Raw genomic sequence first — 15,881 nt, 5'->3', positions numbered from 1 at the left:
GGCGGCAGATTTGACAGGTTCCCAGTGTTAGGTGGTGTTCAGTAACGCGTTTCACTGTCTGTTCTTGCAGCTGGTGGAGATCTCCCAGACATTCTGCAACAAGCTCTCCTCCCCGTGGTGGACCACAGCACCTGCACTCAGAGAGACTGGTGGGGAAGTTCCATTAAGACCACCATGATCTGTGCTGGCGGGGACATACAGTCTGGCTGCAATGTGAGTTCAGTTCCTTAACTGTGACCTAGCTGCCTTTTAAACTGTACCAGTACTGAATATCCTCTTGATCTAACCACGGCATCCATAGATACTCAGCAAGCATTAAGGAGCCTCTTTTCAGGGCTATTTACAAAAGTGAATTTCAAAATGTAGACCAAAAATAGCTGACCTGTAAATAATGGAAACTCACTTTGAATTCCTAGCAAATCTCACTTTAGTAAATAGCCCTCTAAGTACCATAACAACTACAGCTATCTTAGTGGAAGTGCTGGTGTGTGGAAGTAGGACATTTCAGGTGCGCCTGCCAATTGTGGCATTTTAGATCAGAGCTATTACTAGTTCAGAATTTTAGGGTCAATGTCATGAATTTAGGGTTAGGGATTTTAAGGTTTCCAATTTCTCCGGGTTACATTGAAAAGGTCTTTCCTTAAAATTCTAGGCTGTTGTAAGTTACAGAGAGTGTAGGGAAGTGTGTCGATATTTATCATCGTAAGAAGCGATTTGTTATTTAGAGAAATTGCTGTGAAATCCATTTTATTCCTAATTTCCTATATTCCATTGTAGCAGAAATAAAAGGTGTCCGTACGCTTTAAAAGCAGCAAGTAAAGTCTTTCTTTCTGACTCTCCCCGCTGGTGTCAAACAGAATAATTCCCACTCATTATAGACTCTCTGCTATTACTAGGGGGACTCTGGCGGACCCTTGAACTGCCAGGCGGCTGACGGGAGATGGGAGGTCCATGGCATTGCCAGCTTTGTGTCGTCCCTCGGCTGTAATGCTCTGAAGAAACCCACAGTATTCACTCGAGTTTCCGCATTCAACGACTGGATCAACAATGTGAGTATGAGTGAGGTTATTACTGTATGGGGATGTTAGAGAGAGAGGGGGGGAAGATGGTGAGGGAGAGAGAGAGAGAGAGAGGGGGGAAGATGGTGAGGGAGAGAGAGAGAGAGAGAGGGGGGAAGATGGTGAGGGAGAGAGAGAGGGGGGGAGATGGTGAGGGAGAGAGAGAGGGGGGAAGATGGTGAGGGAGAGAGAGAGGGGGGAAGATGGTGAGAGAGAGAGAGGGGGGAAGATGGTGAGGGAGAGAGAGAGGGGGGAAGATGGTGAGGGAGAGAGAGAGGGGGGAAGATGGTGAGGGAGAGAGAGAGGGGGGAAGATGGTGAGGGAGAGAGAGAGGGGGGAAGATGGTGAGGGAGAGAGAGAGGGGGGAAGATGGTGAGGGAGAGAGAGGGGGGGGAAGATGGTGAGGGAGAGAGAGAGGGGGGAAGATGGTGAGGGAGAGAGAGAGGGGGGAAGATGGTGAGGGAGAGAGAGAGGGGGGAAGATGGTGAGGGAGAGAGAGAGGGGGGAAGATGGTGAGGGAGAGAGAGAGGGGGGAAGATGGTGAGGGAGAGAGAGAGGGGGGAAGATGGTGAGGGAGAGAGAGAGGGGGGAAGATGGTGAGGGAGAGAGAGAGGGGGGAAGATGGTGAGGGAGAGAGAGAGGGGGGAAGATGGTGAGGGAGAGAGAGAGGGGGGAAGATGGTGAGGGAGAGAGAGAGGGGGGAAGATGGTGAGGGAGAGAGAGAGGGGGGAAGATGGTGAGGGAGAGAGAGAGGGGGGAAGATGGTGAGGGAGAGAGAGAGGGGGGAAGATGGTGAGGGAGAGAGAGAAAATAAACAATTTTCCTTCTCATATTTCATGTTTCCCTTCACAGATAATCAGCAATAACTGAACATGAAGACACCGGAGCAGCCTGTGGGGGGGCGCTATATTACTGTGATTAATTATCATTTCCAATATTTTCCCGAATAAAGAGCAATACCCCAGAATTCGAAATATTGTGTTAATTACAGAACATACACAGTATAAGTCACAGAGGGGAACAAATACAGATATAAACAAAATGTTCTGTGGGGAGATATCACAGAAATACAGGAAGGGAAATGCCAATCATACAGTGATGTATCGGAAACTCCATCATATAGGGGGGCGGGGGGGGGATATTACATAAACTCATCATGGAGGATGGGGGGCAGCTCTAATCATACATTGAGATATCAGAAACTCCATCATATGGGAGGGGGGTAAGGGAAGCTTTAAATTATTCAGTGAAATAACAGGAACTAATGTAATCGCTCATGATGCTGGAGCAGTGCACCCCTCACACTAAATAACACCTCGTATACATTGCAGCACACATACACACTGCACTCCTCAAACACATTCTACCCTTCAACAGCACAAATTGCACCCCTATAGACACTAGATCCCTTAAACAAACACACTACATTCCAGACACATACACAGTACATCACTTATACACACACTGGATTCCTGACATGCACACACTAAATCCCTTGTCCTCATCCCCTATACACACATACATTAGAGTCCCAATGCACACACTTACTACATCCCCTATACACACACGTTCTCTTGCTCTGTACAGCCCCAAGTTACACATTTCATACCACAAACACAACACAACTGAACAATCTTTTTACACAAAACACCACAATCCACTCACTCTACACACACGCAATTCTACAAGCAGCCTCCAAACACATGCACAATACACTTTCCTGGCCCTTTTGTCCACTTGTATATCACTTATGGAGACACCAGAGACAAATTACAAGCAATCAGTTCAAGGGGTCATTAAATTTACTTGTGCTGCTCAGAACAAATACAGGGCCTTTTTCTCACGCAAGAGCATTGAACTAATATACTCACTTTTAAAGGGGCATCCATATCATTGATGATGACCAAACACCCCACAATCTTGCCAGGCCAATCTTACTGGACCCCTGTCATTACAAATGCCCTGGCCAATTATTATGGAGATGATGGAAGTTCCATAATACAGAGGGGATAACGGGGGAGCTCACGTAGACTCCATTACAGAGGATAATAGTGATGATGGAGACAGCCATACCCTCAAATAGATATTTGGTACAGTGTGGATTGTTGGGAATTAAAAATGAATTTGACATTTTATTCAAAATGTTATATTGTATGCTTTTAATCTGGCTACTTTGGCCTAAAAAAATTAAATTCTCTTGGATTTCATGACATTTTACTGAATAACCCAGTGAAACAGTTCATCACTATAGTACCTTAGTTTATTAGGGTGATACTTTGGATTCATTTAAAATAAAATTATTCAATTGTATCCAATACACAAACAATGTAATCTGTACATATAATTTATTTCTCTTTTGCCATAGAACCTTTTCAAAGCCTTTTATACAAATAATATTAACATATCCTTCAGATAGATACAATATTTCTTTTTTTTTTTACACAGAAAGACACAAAATAGATAAAACTCAGTAATTATAATATCGCTTAAAAAATTAAATAAAAAGAATTGCAGGTTTATTCACTAAAGTGATTTTTGGGAATACCTGTGACTTTCATTTAAGGCCAAAATAATCAAACAGGAGTAATTCTCCAGATATGCTTCTAGTTCATTTGCTTTGGCCTTAACTTTGAAATTCTCTCTGAATTCCCAAAACTTCGGACTTTAGTAAAAATATAACCATGTTAGTGGTTTTCTTCATTTCCGATTCTACTTATTTACCATTAAATAAAACAATTAAAATAAAGTAATCAAGGAAAATATGCACAATTAGACTTTGAGACATTGTAAAAACAGACAGAAAGTACAATTACAAAATACAAATGGGCAGTGGAGTGAAGGAAGTCATAACTACAACAAGCCACTAGAGGGCACTATTTGCGTGCTTTGATTATGTGCGTGTGGGACAGTACATGGCGCATGCACATTCCAGATGGGACTAAAGACAATATTTCACACAAGGATTGCCCAGCTCCATTCCGTCTGGGAATACGGCCAGTTAGGGTTTAACGGAGAGCACGTGAAGCTCAGTCCAATAGACTGAGGAGTTTATTCACTAAACAGCGAGTCACAGCCAACCTTTAAAAATCTTGACCAAAATAGCCAAATTGGAGATTATTCGCAATTCATCTATTCTAATCTAATTGGTAATCAAATCCCGTGAATAGACCCCCTGGATTTCAGAAATGACGTGCCCAAGAAAATGGTTAGACGCCATGCAGGGCTCAATACAGCATTTATTAAAAGGGTCATTACATCCTGTTTACTGAATAAGACACATTTAATATAATGATTTAACCCAAGGGACACCGTCCTCAATCGTTTACCAAAATGTTGCCCAGTGACACAATTTGTAATCATGTCAGATGTTGCTCTAATAAATTAAGAAAGGGCATTGATGGGCCCATTGCCTTGGCAGGCTTTTACCTTCATATAGGGATGTCAAGATCTCTTTTAATGCAGAATAAAAATATTGCATTAAAATATCGACCAAAATAAAAACGTTACAATAGTCTTTCCAGTGTCTGTAACGAGCGCTCACTAACCCTTTAACTAGCTGTAATGCAAGTACAATGCAGGGAGCCATTAAAAACAAAAAAAAAACACTTGCATTGTACTGTGGTGTTTTTCTATAGTCCTGTATAAGATCAGACTCTGGGTTTGCACGGCTGTGTTTCGCCAGGTCCAAAAAATGGAATTTGGAACAGGATGACGTGGTAGATGGAATTCATAGGTTCTTTACAGACACGAGTGTGATAGGTCCAGCGATAGCATCTCACCAATAGTGACTAATAAACTGTACACTAGAACATGCAGAATAAATAGCATACTACCCAGATTCCTCATGCTGCACCCCGTGATAACAGATTCTGGGGCGGCCCACCACCCATCCAGCACACTGTACTGCGTCGCTAGAATAGCAAAATGTCTGCATTTTGTAGACTCTTACTAGCAGATAACTGCCTCCACTGAAACAGTTTTGTGATATATATTGATATAAATCACATTTCTTCTGATGTAAAAATTCTGCATTTATCGCTCAATTTATCAAACTTAAACAAGTTCCCTTTTTAAGTAGGTTACATTACAAATTCTATTAATTTGTATGCATAATGTGCGTAAGCTTTTAAGCAAATGTCTTTGTCCAAAAACTGCGACCTCACTTGCAAATGTGCCAAATTATAAACCCTCGCAAAAACGTTAAAATCCTGACACTATCAACACTTCACACTGTTCTGGCTCTTACAGTTAAAGACAACGTGGCTTACAAACAACAATATTAATTTTCTTCTCTGAAGGAATTGTGGGACATTTGTATTGGGACGCTGTACAAGACGAACACAGAACACACAGTGCGTAAAAATCTGACTCAGCGAACGCATGCATCTGCACAGGAGCTGGTAGTAGGACGCTTGTTTTAAACCTGTCTATTTATATGATTGTTTGGGATCAACTTCTGCCCCATTCAATGGAACATTTTTCCCGACACGTCCTTGCGCTTGAGATCCAGAATTTGTGCATTTTAAAAAGTCCTGAGATTAAAGAAACCCTAGGGGAGGTGATGGTGCCACAATATATGCACTCGGCAATTCAGGACAAGAATAAACCTCCATATCTCAGTAATCTTAAAAACATCTTCCAATGAGGTTTCCAGAACAGACCTCCTTCCTACCATCTTCAACGGAAAGCACACTGTCACTTTGAATGAAAATTTCCAATGGTGACCTCTTCTGGCCAGCCCGCCATAGACTGTGCCATCGATTACAATGACACCATGGCGTTCTAAGGTTAAAGACTCCAAAGTCGTATTGCTCACTTGAATCGAATGCTCCACTGGGCAGAGAAGAGGAATTTCCATAATTACGGAGTTGGCCAATGTCCAGTGAAAGAATAACGTGTTCCAGAGTTGGTTTGGAAGTAAAGTTCCAGTAACTTTTAGAAGCAACTGCCACATTTAGTCTAAATCCGATATATTCTGCTGAAGCAGACTAAGCCTTCCTTCTACCCCAGCGGTGATATAAAGCCCCCAATACACAGGAAATGGGAGTGAGAGTCAGGGTCGGCGGGAGGCACGAGGAGTTCTGCCGCCATGTCAGAAGTGAGAAGTCGGCAGACTGGGTTTGAAGGCAGGATGTTCACACTCAGCTGCACTGAAGTCCGGAGTCTGCCAGAGATCCTCCAGCTTCTGACGCCTCTGATGTCCCTGGGAATAGGAAGTGACAAGGATTTCATTTTGGGCTGAAAGTGTAAGGATAGCGTGAAAACAAAATAAAGTCTGCAGACATATTTATTGATAGCAAACACTTTCCCTGACTCCAGTAAGAAATAAATAAAACAATTCTCCAATAAATCTCTGGTTCAACTATGAGCTTAGATGACAGTATTAAAATGGTGTACTACAATTTAGTTACAGTACAGGTGGTCCTCACTTTAAGACCTACCTGTTTTACGACTACTCGCACTTACGACCAGCTCTCTAGCATGGGGATTCAAGGGATTCCCACTTTAGAGAGCTGGTCTATGTTCTGGGAATTTTCCCAATATAGATTAGAGGGATTCCCTGCTTCGGTGCGTATGTCTACGTTCAGGTAAATTTCCCCGAACATAGACCTGCACTGGCGCGCATGCTCTGTAATGCATCCTCACTTACCGACCAATTCGTTTTACGAAAGAATCGTAAGAACTGAACCCGGTCGGTAAGTGAGGAGTGTCTTTATATGGATTGCATAAGCCTGCCACAACGTCAATGTTCCCCATTCATGGAGGTCCAACTCTAGCCACCTAATGATTGCTCTTATGAGATAAATCCACTTACTTGGGGAAAACAGGAAAACTTCACCCTGGGGCTTTCTGCAGGGCAAGGTTAAATTGGGCCCTGAAATGAGGCACCTGTGAGAGGGAGTGGTGCAAAACCAGGGAGTTGGCCTAGACTCCCAAATATATTTACATAAGAAACCAAGAGGCTCACTCACCTGAACATACATTATAGGGTGCAATTCATACAAGATCCAGTGCACTCACTCATTCACTAAACAGCAACTTCAATCCACTTACTTGGGAAATGCTTCCTCCTGGGACTCCCAGTAAGTAGATTGATCTCATAAGAGGCATTAGGTTGTTAGAGTAGGACCTGCCAAGAATGGGGTACATTGACCCTGTGGCAGGCTTATACAATGAATAGATACTGTAACTAAGCCTACATTAGGGTGAGCATTTTGTGATTGCGGTTTAATAAATGAGTGAGTGCGCTGGATCTTGCATGTTTATATATAGGGATTTGATGGGTCAATGCTTCCGATGGAGCAGAGCAAACTTTATCTACTATAAAACCACTGTTACCCACATAGTGACATGAGAGCAATAACAGAATAGAAACTAGGAAGAATCAAGGCAGAAATTGTAACAGCGAGACAGGAGGATGAATCACGTAACTGGGAGACTGACCTGCGCGGACAGTCGTACGTCTACGAAGAAGTTGCGAAGACAGGGCTAGCAGCGCTGTATGGAAACAAAGACAGAGGAAACAAAGGGTAGTAAGAGGGAAAATAACACAGGGACAAAACAGCATATTAATACCTCATTAGATCATTTAATTTCTTGCCAATAATGTCATAATTAATAAGAGAGGATTACTGTAAAGACTTGTTCTGGACCAGTCTCGGCCCTATTGGAGGCTTACGGGATACTCTGTACCCACATATGTAATGCTGGAACACGGTTTGCATGTAATAAAAAAAAATACAAAAAACCTTGTATTTTCAATGTGATTCTTGTGAACGGACAGGCACTAAGCTATTACTTCCGCATGAGGAGCTGTAGTGACCAATCACGTGCAGAGGAAAACAAAACTCTCACCTGATTGGCTGTGTGGTGCTCTGTCTCTTCCAACTGTATTTTAATCTCTGGATACAAGGGGTCTCCAGATTTAGGATCTTCTGGATGTGCAGATCGAGGTGTTCCTACTCCAAGGGATAAGGGAACATGGAAAACATAATGACAGGTTATAAGAAAAATGTCACCAACAGATCTATACACTAATACAGTGTACTCCAAACAACAACACATTCGCTGGACAGCGGGAAACAATACACTGAGATATAGTATACTGCACTTCAATAACTTTCCCCGTATATTCCCAGAGATTCCGATCTCCAACTGTATTATTCCTGTATATCCCCAGATTCCGATCTAGGGCCGCATTATTCCCTGCATATCCCCAGATTCCGATCTACAGCCGCATTATTCCCTGCATATCCCCAGATTCCGATCTACGGCCGCATTATTCCCTGCATATCCCCAGATTCCGATCTACGGCCGCATTATTCTCTGCATATCCCCAGATTCCGATCTACGGCCGCATTATTCCCTGCATATCCCCAGATTCCGATCTACGGCCGCATTATTCCCTGCATATCCCCAGATTCCGATCTACAGCCGCATTATTCCCTGCATATCCCCAGATTCCGATCTACAGCCGCATTATTCCCTGCATATCCCCAGATTCCGATCTACAGCCGCATTATTCCCTGCATATCCCCAGATTCCGATCTACGGCCGCATTATTCCCTGTATATCCCCAGATTTCGATCTACAGCCGCATTATTCCCTGTATAGCCCCAGATTCCGATCCACGGCCGCATTATTCCCTGTATATCCCCAGATTCCGATCTACGGCCGCATTATTCCCTGTATATCCCCAGTTTCCGATCTACGGCCGCATTATTCCCTGCATATCCCCAGATTCCGATTGACAGGCGCATTATTCCCTGTATATCCCCAGATTCCGATCTACGGCCGCATTATTCTCTGTATATCCCCAGTTTCCGATCTACGGACGCATTATTCCCTGTATATCCCCAGATTCTAATCTACGGCCGCATTATTCCCTGTATATTCCCAGATTCTGATCTACGGCCGCATTATTCCCTGCATATCCCCAGATTCCGATTGACGGGCGCATTATTCCCTGTATATCCCCAGATTCTAATCTCCTGCCGCATTATTCCTGTATATCCCCAGATTCTAATCTCCTGCCGCATTATTCCTGTATATCCTCAGATTCTAATTACCGGCCGCATTATTCCACGTTTATCAATAGATTATAATCTCCAGCCGCATTATTCCTGTATATCCTCAGATTCTAATTACCGCCCGCATTATTCCACGTTTATCAGTAGATTATAATCTCCAACCACATTATTCCTGTATATCCTCAGATTCTAATTACCGGTCACATTATTCCACGTTTATCAATAGATTATAATCTCCAGCCGCATTATTCCTGTATATCCTCAGATTCTAATTACCGGCCGCATTATTCCACGTTTATCAGTAGATTATAATCTCCAACCACATTATTCCTGTATATCCTCAGATTCTAATTACCGGCCGCATTATTCCACGTTTATCAGTAGATTATAATCTCCAGCCGCATTATTCCTGTATATCCTCAGATTCTAATTACCGGCCGCATTATTCCACGTTTATCAGTAGATTATAATCTCCAACCACATTATTCCTGTATATCCTCAGATTCTAATTACCGGCCGCATTATTCCACGTTTATCAGTAGATTATAATCTCCAGCCGCATTATTCTTGTATATCCTCAGATTCTAATTACCGGCCGCATTATTCCACGTTTATCAGTAGATTATAATCTCCAGCCGCATTATTCCCTGTATAATCCCAGATTTCCATTCCTGGACGCACACTACAGATTCAATACCTATGGAGCTGATCCCACTAACTGCGCTCGCACTGCTCCCGCTGTCCTCCAACCAAGTGCTGTAAGTGAAAGAATCCCGTTTGTGTGGAGTTCCTGAAGACGATGAAGCACTTTCCTGTTTGTGGAAATAACATAAAGATAGTCAATGCGATAAGACAGCAATGTCAGAGATGGAGAGAGGACACATTCTCACAGCCTGACCTTTATCACGCAGAGCAGCAATCACTGAAAGGGTCTGTGAGTTACAATCTGCACGTCATCCCAAACACAATAATTCACAGGGACAGAGATTCCCTTTCTTACTGCAGCACATTAACCTTTACTTCACGTCTGCCCTGGAACTGAGCTACTGATCAGGGAACTCGACTTCTGTAATACACACCGGGGCTTAATCACTAAACTGTAAGCTGTGTAACAGCGAAAAGGAACCCCCTACGTTTTACATAGAAATAGCTTGGCTGGAAAAATAGCCAAGTTTATGAGTCTTTTCAGTTTGGGACCTACAGTGATCATAAAATAAAATCGAGCACCAAAGGTTGGAGACTTACCATCCCGGTGTCTTCTTCATCCAACATTTCATTCTCTTCAACCACGCTAGCGAAACTACTTGCGCTGGAGGAGGAGCGTGAGAAATCCTTCTGGGCTTCAGGTTTGGGAGAGGAGTCCATTCTGAAAATAACCGGATTAAACTAATCGTAATTTTTACAAGACTCCTTTACCAAATACCGTAAATAAAGGCATCGCAGTTATCCTGCACGCATCACAAGCGGCTTCGACCAGCCTTGTTTAAACCAGCAGTTTGGGAGAGGTTTGTGCCGTAGATGTACCTGTTCTTCGTGGTGGGCATTTCAGGGGAGCTGTGAGTCGAGGAGTTCTCCGATTTGGGTTCCTGGGAAACATTTCCACTGTCTGGGGTCTTCTGAGCACCATTTGGACTTTCCCTGTCAAGCAATTGAATGGAGGTGGCAATCATCTTTATATTATATCACTATATTGTTTTACTAGTGTCTATTTATGCTATCATTGTATTGTATGTTTATATAATTATCAAATTATCGTTTTATTATCAGCATAATTACATTGTTTTATCATAAAAATCATATCATATAAGAATATCATGTCGTTGCGTATTTTTACATTATCCAGGGGATACATGATGGCGAACGGAGTATTAAAGGATAATAGCGCCATCAACGTATCTCTGGAGATACTATAATAAGGGAGTGAGGGTAGAGTTTTCCAGGATATCGTTGTTGCCTCTGGCTATGCAAACAAACAATGTAGAGGTTTTTTGCTTATTAGCCGAGCAGAGGGGCCAGGCTGTAGGCGCTATTCTAGGAAATGGTTGTTCGCAAATGAGCTCCATAACCACTCTAGTGAGTTATAGTGGTTATGGTACTTAAAAAATCAATTTACTCCTATGGCAGCATTAGTACACATGTCTTAATCTATTTGATATGGTGGTTGTTATACCATCGAGCAGTGCGGTGTGACTGGGACAGACCAATGTCCTTATTATAGCCTTTCTCCCTTTATAGATACGCCCACTAATCTTAGGAGGCCATGCGCTTCTCAGCGTCCGTAACATCACGCAGCATAGGATTTGAAAACATAATCTGCCTATTGGGAAGATCATGTAATAGATTATTATGATATATGTTATCATATATCATAATCATCTTACATCCTTATCATGTGTAATCATATTATGTCAATGTGCAGTATATATCACAAAGCCCTGAGATTACCCCAAAATCCCGATCCAACCACAAATACCAAATACTAGACAAGACTCAAACTGTGACAAGTAAATATTGCCAAACTAAAGGATCTGGAGGGCAGGGGCTGGTAAGTGTGACAAAGAGGAAACTAAAAAAATCCAGAGCTTTCATTTTTTATTTATTAAATGTATGTCCATTTTGTCTATTATTCTATACCCCATGTAATGCAATGTATCGAACAAGACTCCCTTCCTGCATTCCTGGACTATCACAGTGCGACGCAGAACACGGAGGTTCTGTTCAGAATTCTGTATCCACAATCTGACCTCTTACCTCCGCTCCTGGACCTCCTGGATATTCTCTATTCCTATAGCGCTGCTTCTCCGCGAGCTGAATGGCCCAGACTTCTTCCTGGTTGGACTTTTTCCTGGTACAATCAATGACTGAAAAACATTAAATTCCTTCAAAAAACAAGGGGAATCCATGACAGCCAGCAAGCAAGCCAGATATGGTCAGACCTGTCTTGGAATACTCATTGCTTCCAATAATCCTTTACATCCATAGAAAGGCATTCTGCCTCGGTGTTTGATATATGGCGGCAGATTTGACAGGTTCCCAGTGTTAGGTGGTGTTCAGTAACGCGTTTCACTGTCTGTTCTTGCAGCTGGTGGAGATCTCCCAGACATTCTGCAACAAGCTCTCCTCCCCGTGGTGGACCACAGCACCTGCACTCAGAGAGACTGGTGGGGAAGTTCCATTAAGACCACCATGATCTGTGCTGGCGGGGACATACAGTCTGGCTGCAATGTGAGTTCAGTTCCTTAACTGTGACCTAGCTGCCTTTTAAACTGTACCAGTACTGAATATCCTCTTGATCTAACCACGGCATCCATAGATACTCAGCAAGCATTAAGGAGCCTCTTTTCAGGGCTATTTACAAAAGTGAATTTCAAAATGTAGACCAAAAATAGCTGACCTGTAAATAATGGAAACTCACTTTGAATTCCTAGCAAATCTCACTTTAGTAAATAGCCCTCTAAGTACCATAACAACTACAGCTATCTTAGTGGAAGTGCTGGTGTGTGGAAGTAGGACATTTCAGGTGCGCCTGCCAATTGTGGCATTTTAGATCAGAGCTATTACTAGTTCAGAATTTTAGGGTCAATGTCATGAATTTAGGGTTAGGGATTTTAAGGTTTCCAATTTCTCCGGGTTACATTGAAAAGGTCTTTCCTTAAAATTCTAGGCTGTTGTAAGTTACAGAGAGTGTAGGGAAGTGTGTCGATATTTATCATCGTAAGAAGCGATTTGTTATTTAGAGAAATTGCTGTGAAATCCATTTTATTCCTAATTTCCTATATTCCATTGTAGCAGAAATAAAAGGTGTCCGTACGCTTTAAAAGCAGCAAGTAAAGTCTTTCTTTCTGACTCTCCCCGCTGGTGTCAAACAGAATAATTCCCACTCATTATAGACTCTCTGCTATTACTAGGGGGACTCTGGCGGACCCTTGAACTGCCAGGCGGCTGACGGGAGATGGGAGGTCCATGGCATTGCCAGCTTTGTGTCGTCCCTCGGCTGTAATGCTCTGAAGAAACCCACAGTATTCACTCGAGTTTCCGCATTCAACGACTGGATCAACAATGTGAGTATGAGTGAGGTTATTACTGTATGGGGATGTTAGAGAGAGAGGGGGGGAAGATGGTGAGGGAGAGAGAGAGAGAGAGAGGGGGGAAGATGGTGAGGGAGAGAGAGAGAGAGAGAGGGGGGAAGATGGTGAGGGAGAGAGAGAGAGAGAGAGGGGGGAAGATGGTGAGGGAGAGAGAGAGGGGGGAAGATGGTGAGGGAGAGAGAGAGGGGGGAAGATGGTGAGGGAGAGAGAGAGGGGGGAAGATGGTGAGAGAGAGAGAGGGGGGAAGATGGTGAGGGAGAGAGAGAGGGGGGAAGATGGTGAGGGAGAGAGAGAGGGGGGAAGATGGTGAGGGAGAGAGAGAGGGGGGAAGATGGTGAGGGAGAGAGAGAGGGGGGAAGATGGTGAGGGAGAGAGAGAGGGGGGAAGATGGTGAGGGAGAGAGAGAGGGGGGAAGATGGTGAGGGAGAGAGAGAGGGGGGAAGATGGTGAGGGAGAGAGAGAGGGGGGAAGATGGTGAGGGAGAGAGAGAGGGGGGAAGATGGTGAGGGAGAGAGAGAGGGGGGAAGATGGTGAGGGAGAGAGAGAGGGGGGAAGATGGTGAGGGAGAGAGAGAGGGGGGAAGATGGTGAGGGAGAGAGAGAGGGGGGAAGATGGTGAGGGAGAGAGAGAGGGGGGAAGATGGTGAGGGAGAGAGAGAGGGGGGAAGATGGTGAGGGAGAGAGAGAGGGGGGAAGATGGTGAGGGAGAGAGAGAGGGGGGAAGATGGTGAGGGAGAGAGAGAGGGGGGAAGATGGTGAGGGAGAGAGAGAGGGGGGAAGATGGTGAGGGAGAGAGAGAGGGGGGAAGATGGTGAGGGAGAGAGAGAGGGGGGAAGATGGTGAGGGAGAGAGAGAGGGGGGAAGATGGTGAGGGAGAGAGAGAGGGGGGAAGATGGTGAGGGAGAGAGAGAAAATAAACAATTTTCCTTCTCATATTTCATGTTTCCCTTCACAGATAATCAGCAATAACTGAACATGAAGACACCGGAGCAGCCTGTGGGGGGGCGCTATATTACTGTGATTAATTATCATTTCCAATATTTTCCCGAATAAAGAGCAATACCCCAGAATTCGAAATATTGTGTTAATTACAGAACATACACAGTATAAGTCACAGAGGGGAACAAATACAGATATAAACAAAATGTTCTGTGGGGAGATATCACAGAAATACAGGAAGGGAAATGCCAATCATACAGTGATGTATCGGAAACTCCATCATATAGGGGGGCGGGGGGGGGGATATTACATAAACTCATCATGGAGGATGGGGGGCAGCTCTAATCATACATTGAGATATCAGAAACTCCATCATATGGGAGGGGGGTAAGGGAAGCTTTAAATTATTCAGTGAAATAACAGGAACTAATGTAATCGCTCATGATGCTGGAGCAGTGCACCCCTCACACTAAATAACACCTCGTATACATTGCAGCACACATACACACTGCACTCCTCAAACACATTCTACCCTTCAACAGCACAAATTGCACCCCTATAGACACTAGATCCCTTAAACAAACACACTACATTCCAGACACATACACAGTACATCACTTATACACACACTGGATTCCTGACATGCACACACTAAATCCCTTGTCCTCATCCCCTATACACACATACATTAGAGTCCCAATGCACACACTTACTACATCCCCTATACACACACGTTCTCTTGCTCTGTACAGCCCCAAGTTACACATTTCATACCACAAACACAACACAACTGAACAATCTTTTTACACAAAACACCACAATCCACTCACTCTACACACACGCAATTCTACAAGCAGCCTCCAAACACATGCACAATACACTTTCCTGGCCCTTTTGTCCACTTGTATATCACTTATGGAGACACCAGAGACAAATTACAAGCAATCAGTTCAAGGGGTCATTAAATTTACTTGTGCTGCTCAGAACAAATACAGGGCCTTTTTCTCACGCAAGAGCATTGAACTAATATACTCACTTTTAAAGGGGCATCCATATCATTGATGATGACCAAACACCCCACAATCTTGCCAGGCCAATCTTACTGGACCCCTGTCATTACAAATGCCCTGGCCAATTATTATGGAGATGATGGAAGTTCCATAATACAGAGGGGATAACGGGGGAGCTCACGTAGACTCCATTACAGAGGATAATAGTGATGATGGAGACAGCCATACCCTCAAATAGATATTTGGTACAGTGTGGATTGTTGGGAATTAAAAATGAATTTGACATTTTATTCAAAATGTTATATTGTATGCTTTTAATCTGGCTACTTTGGCCTAAAAAAATTAAATTCTCTTGGATTTCATGACATTTTACTGAATAACCCAGTGAAACAGTTCATCACTATAGTACCTTAGTTTATTAGGGTGATACTTTGGATTCATTTAAAATAAAATTATTCAATTGTATCCAATACACAAACAATGTAATCTGTACATATAATTTATTTCTCTTTTGCCATAGAACCTTTTCAAAGCCTTTTATACAAATAATATTAACATATCCTTCAGATAGATACAATATTTCTTTTTTTTTTTACACAGAAAGACACAAAATAGATAAAACTCAGTAATTATAATATCGCTTAAAAAATTAAATAAAAAGAATTGCAGGTTTATTCACTAAAGTGATTTTTGGGAATACCTGTGACTTTCATTTAAGGCCAAAATAATCAAACCGGAGTAATTCTCCAGATATGCT

The 15,881-nt window shown here is 43.1% G+C and overlaps 2 protein-coding genes and 1 long non-coding RNA gene across 3 annotated transcripts; 2 read left to right on the top strand and 1 right to left on the bottom strand.

The window, feature by feature from the left end:
- Positions 1-76: 76 nt before the first annotated feature.
- Positions 77-2,025, top strand: LOC134577439 (uncharacterized). The gene is made up of 3 exons (XR_010086008.1): positions 77-213; positions 897-1,049; positions 1,911-2,025. It is a non-coding gene; the product is annotated as an uncharacterized LOC134577439 (long non-coding RNA).
- A 1,361-nt stretch (positions 2,026-3,386) lies between these two features.
- Positions 3,387-11,991, bottom strand: LOC134576724 (rap1 GTPase-activating protein 1-like). Its single transcript, XM_063435441.1, has 7 exons — positions 11,840-11,991; positions 10,613-10,726; positions 10,334-10,454; positions 9,786-9,900; positions 7,914-8,017; positions 7,503-7,556; positions 3,387-6,261 (listed from the first exon to the last, which is right to left on the bottom strand). Exons 1-6 carry the CDS (start codon positions 11,989-11,991, stop codon positions 7,548-7,550), a joined length of 615 nt encoding a protein of 204 aa, XP_063291511.1. The 3' UTR covers positions 3,387-6,261; positions 7,503-7,547.
- On the top strand, positions 11,990-14,249 carry LOC134576723 (proproteinase E-like). The gene is made up of 4 exons (XM_063435440.1): positions 11,990-12,017; positions 12,171-12,313; positions 12,997-13,149; positions 14,131-14,249. The coding sequence occupies exons 1-4, from the start codon at positions 11,990-11,992 to the stop codon at positions 14,146-14,148; spliced, it is 342 nt and encodes a 113-aa protein (XP_063291510.1). The 3' UTR covers positions 14,149-14,249.
- The last annotated feature ends 1,632 nt before the right edge of the window (positions 14,250-15,881 follow it).

This window comes from Pelobates fuscus, chromosome 11, assembly GCF_036172605.1.
Source record: "Pelobates fuscus isolate aPelFus1 chromosome 11, aPelFus1.pri, whole genome shotgun sequence".
In the NCBI taxonomy this organism is placed as follows: domain Eukaryota; kingdom Metazoa; phylum Chordata; class Amphibia; order Anura; family Pelobatidae; genus Pelobates; species Pelobates fuscus.
The sequence above is the reverse complement of the archived record's forward strand: the minus strand, read 5'-3'. Positions and strand labels throughout refer to the sequence as shown.

What these genes read in the sequence shown, in the direction of transcription:
- LOC134576723 (XM_063435440.1), top strand. Translation starts at nt 11,990, where the DNA reads ATGACAGCCAGCAAGCAAGCCAGATATG. An exon ending in CAGCAAGCAAGCCAGATATG is followed by an intron (nt 12,018 to 12,170) that starts GTCAGACCTGTC and finishes CTGTTCTTGCAG; the next exon opens with CTGGTGGAGATCTCCCAGAC. An exon ending in ACATACAGTCTGGCTGCAAT is followed by an intron (nt 12,314 to 12,996) that starts GTGAGTTCAGTT and finishes TGCTATTACTAG; the next exon opens with GGGGACTCTGGCGGACCCTT.
- LOC134576724 (XM_063435441.1), bottom strand. Translation starts at nt 11,991, where the DNA reads ATGGATTCCCCTTGTTTTTTGAAGGAATTTAATGTTTTTCAGTCATTG. An exon ending in ATGAAGAAGACACCGGGATG is followed by an intron (nt 9,901 to 10,333) that starts GTAAGTCTCCAA and finishes TTCCACAAACAG; the next exon opens with GAAAGTGCTTCATCGTCTTC. An exon ending in TAGTGGGATCAGCTCCATAG is followed by an intron (nt 8,018 to 9,785) that starts GTATTGAATCTG and finishes CCCTTGGAGTAG; the next exon opens with GAACACCTCGATCTGCACAT.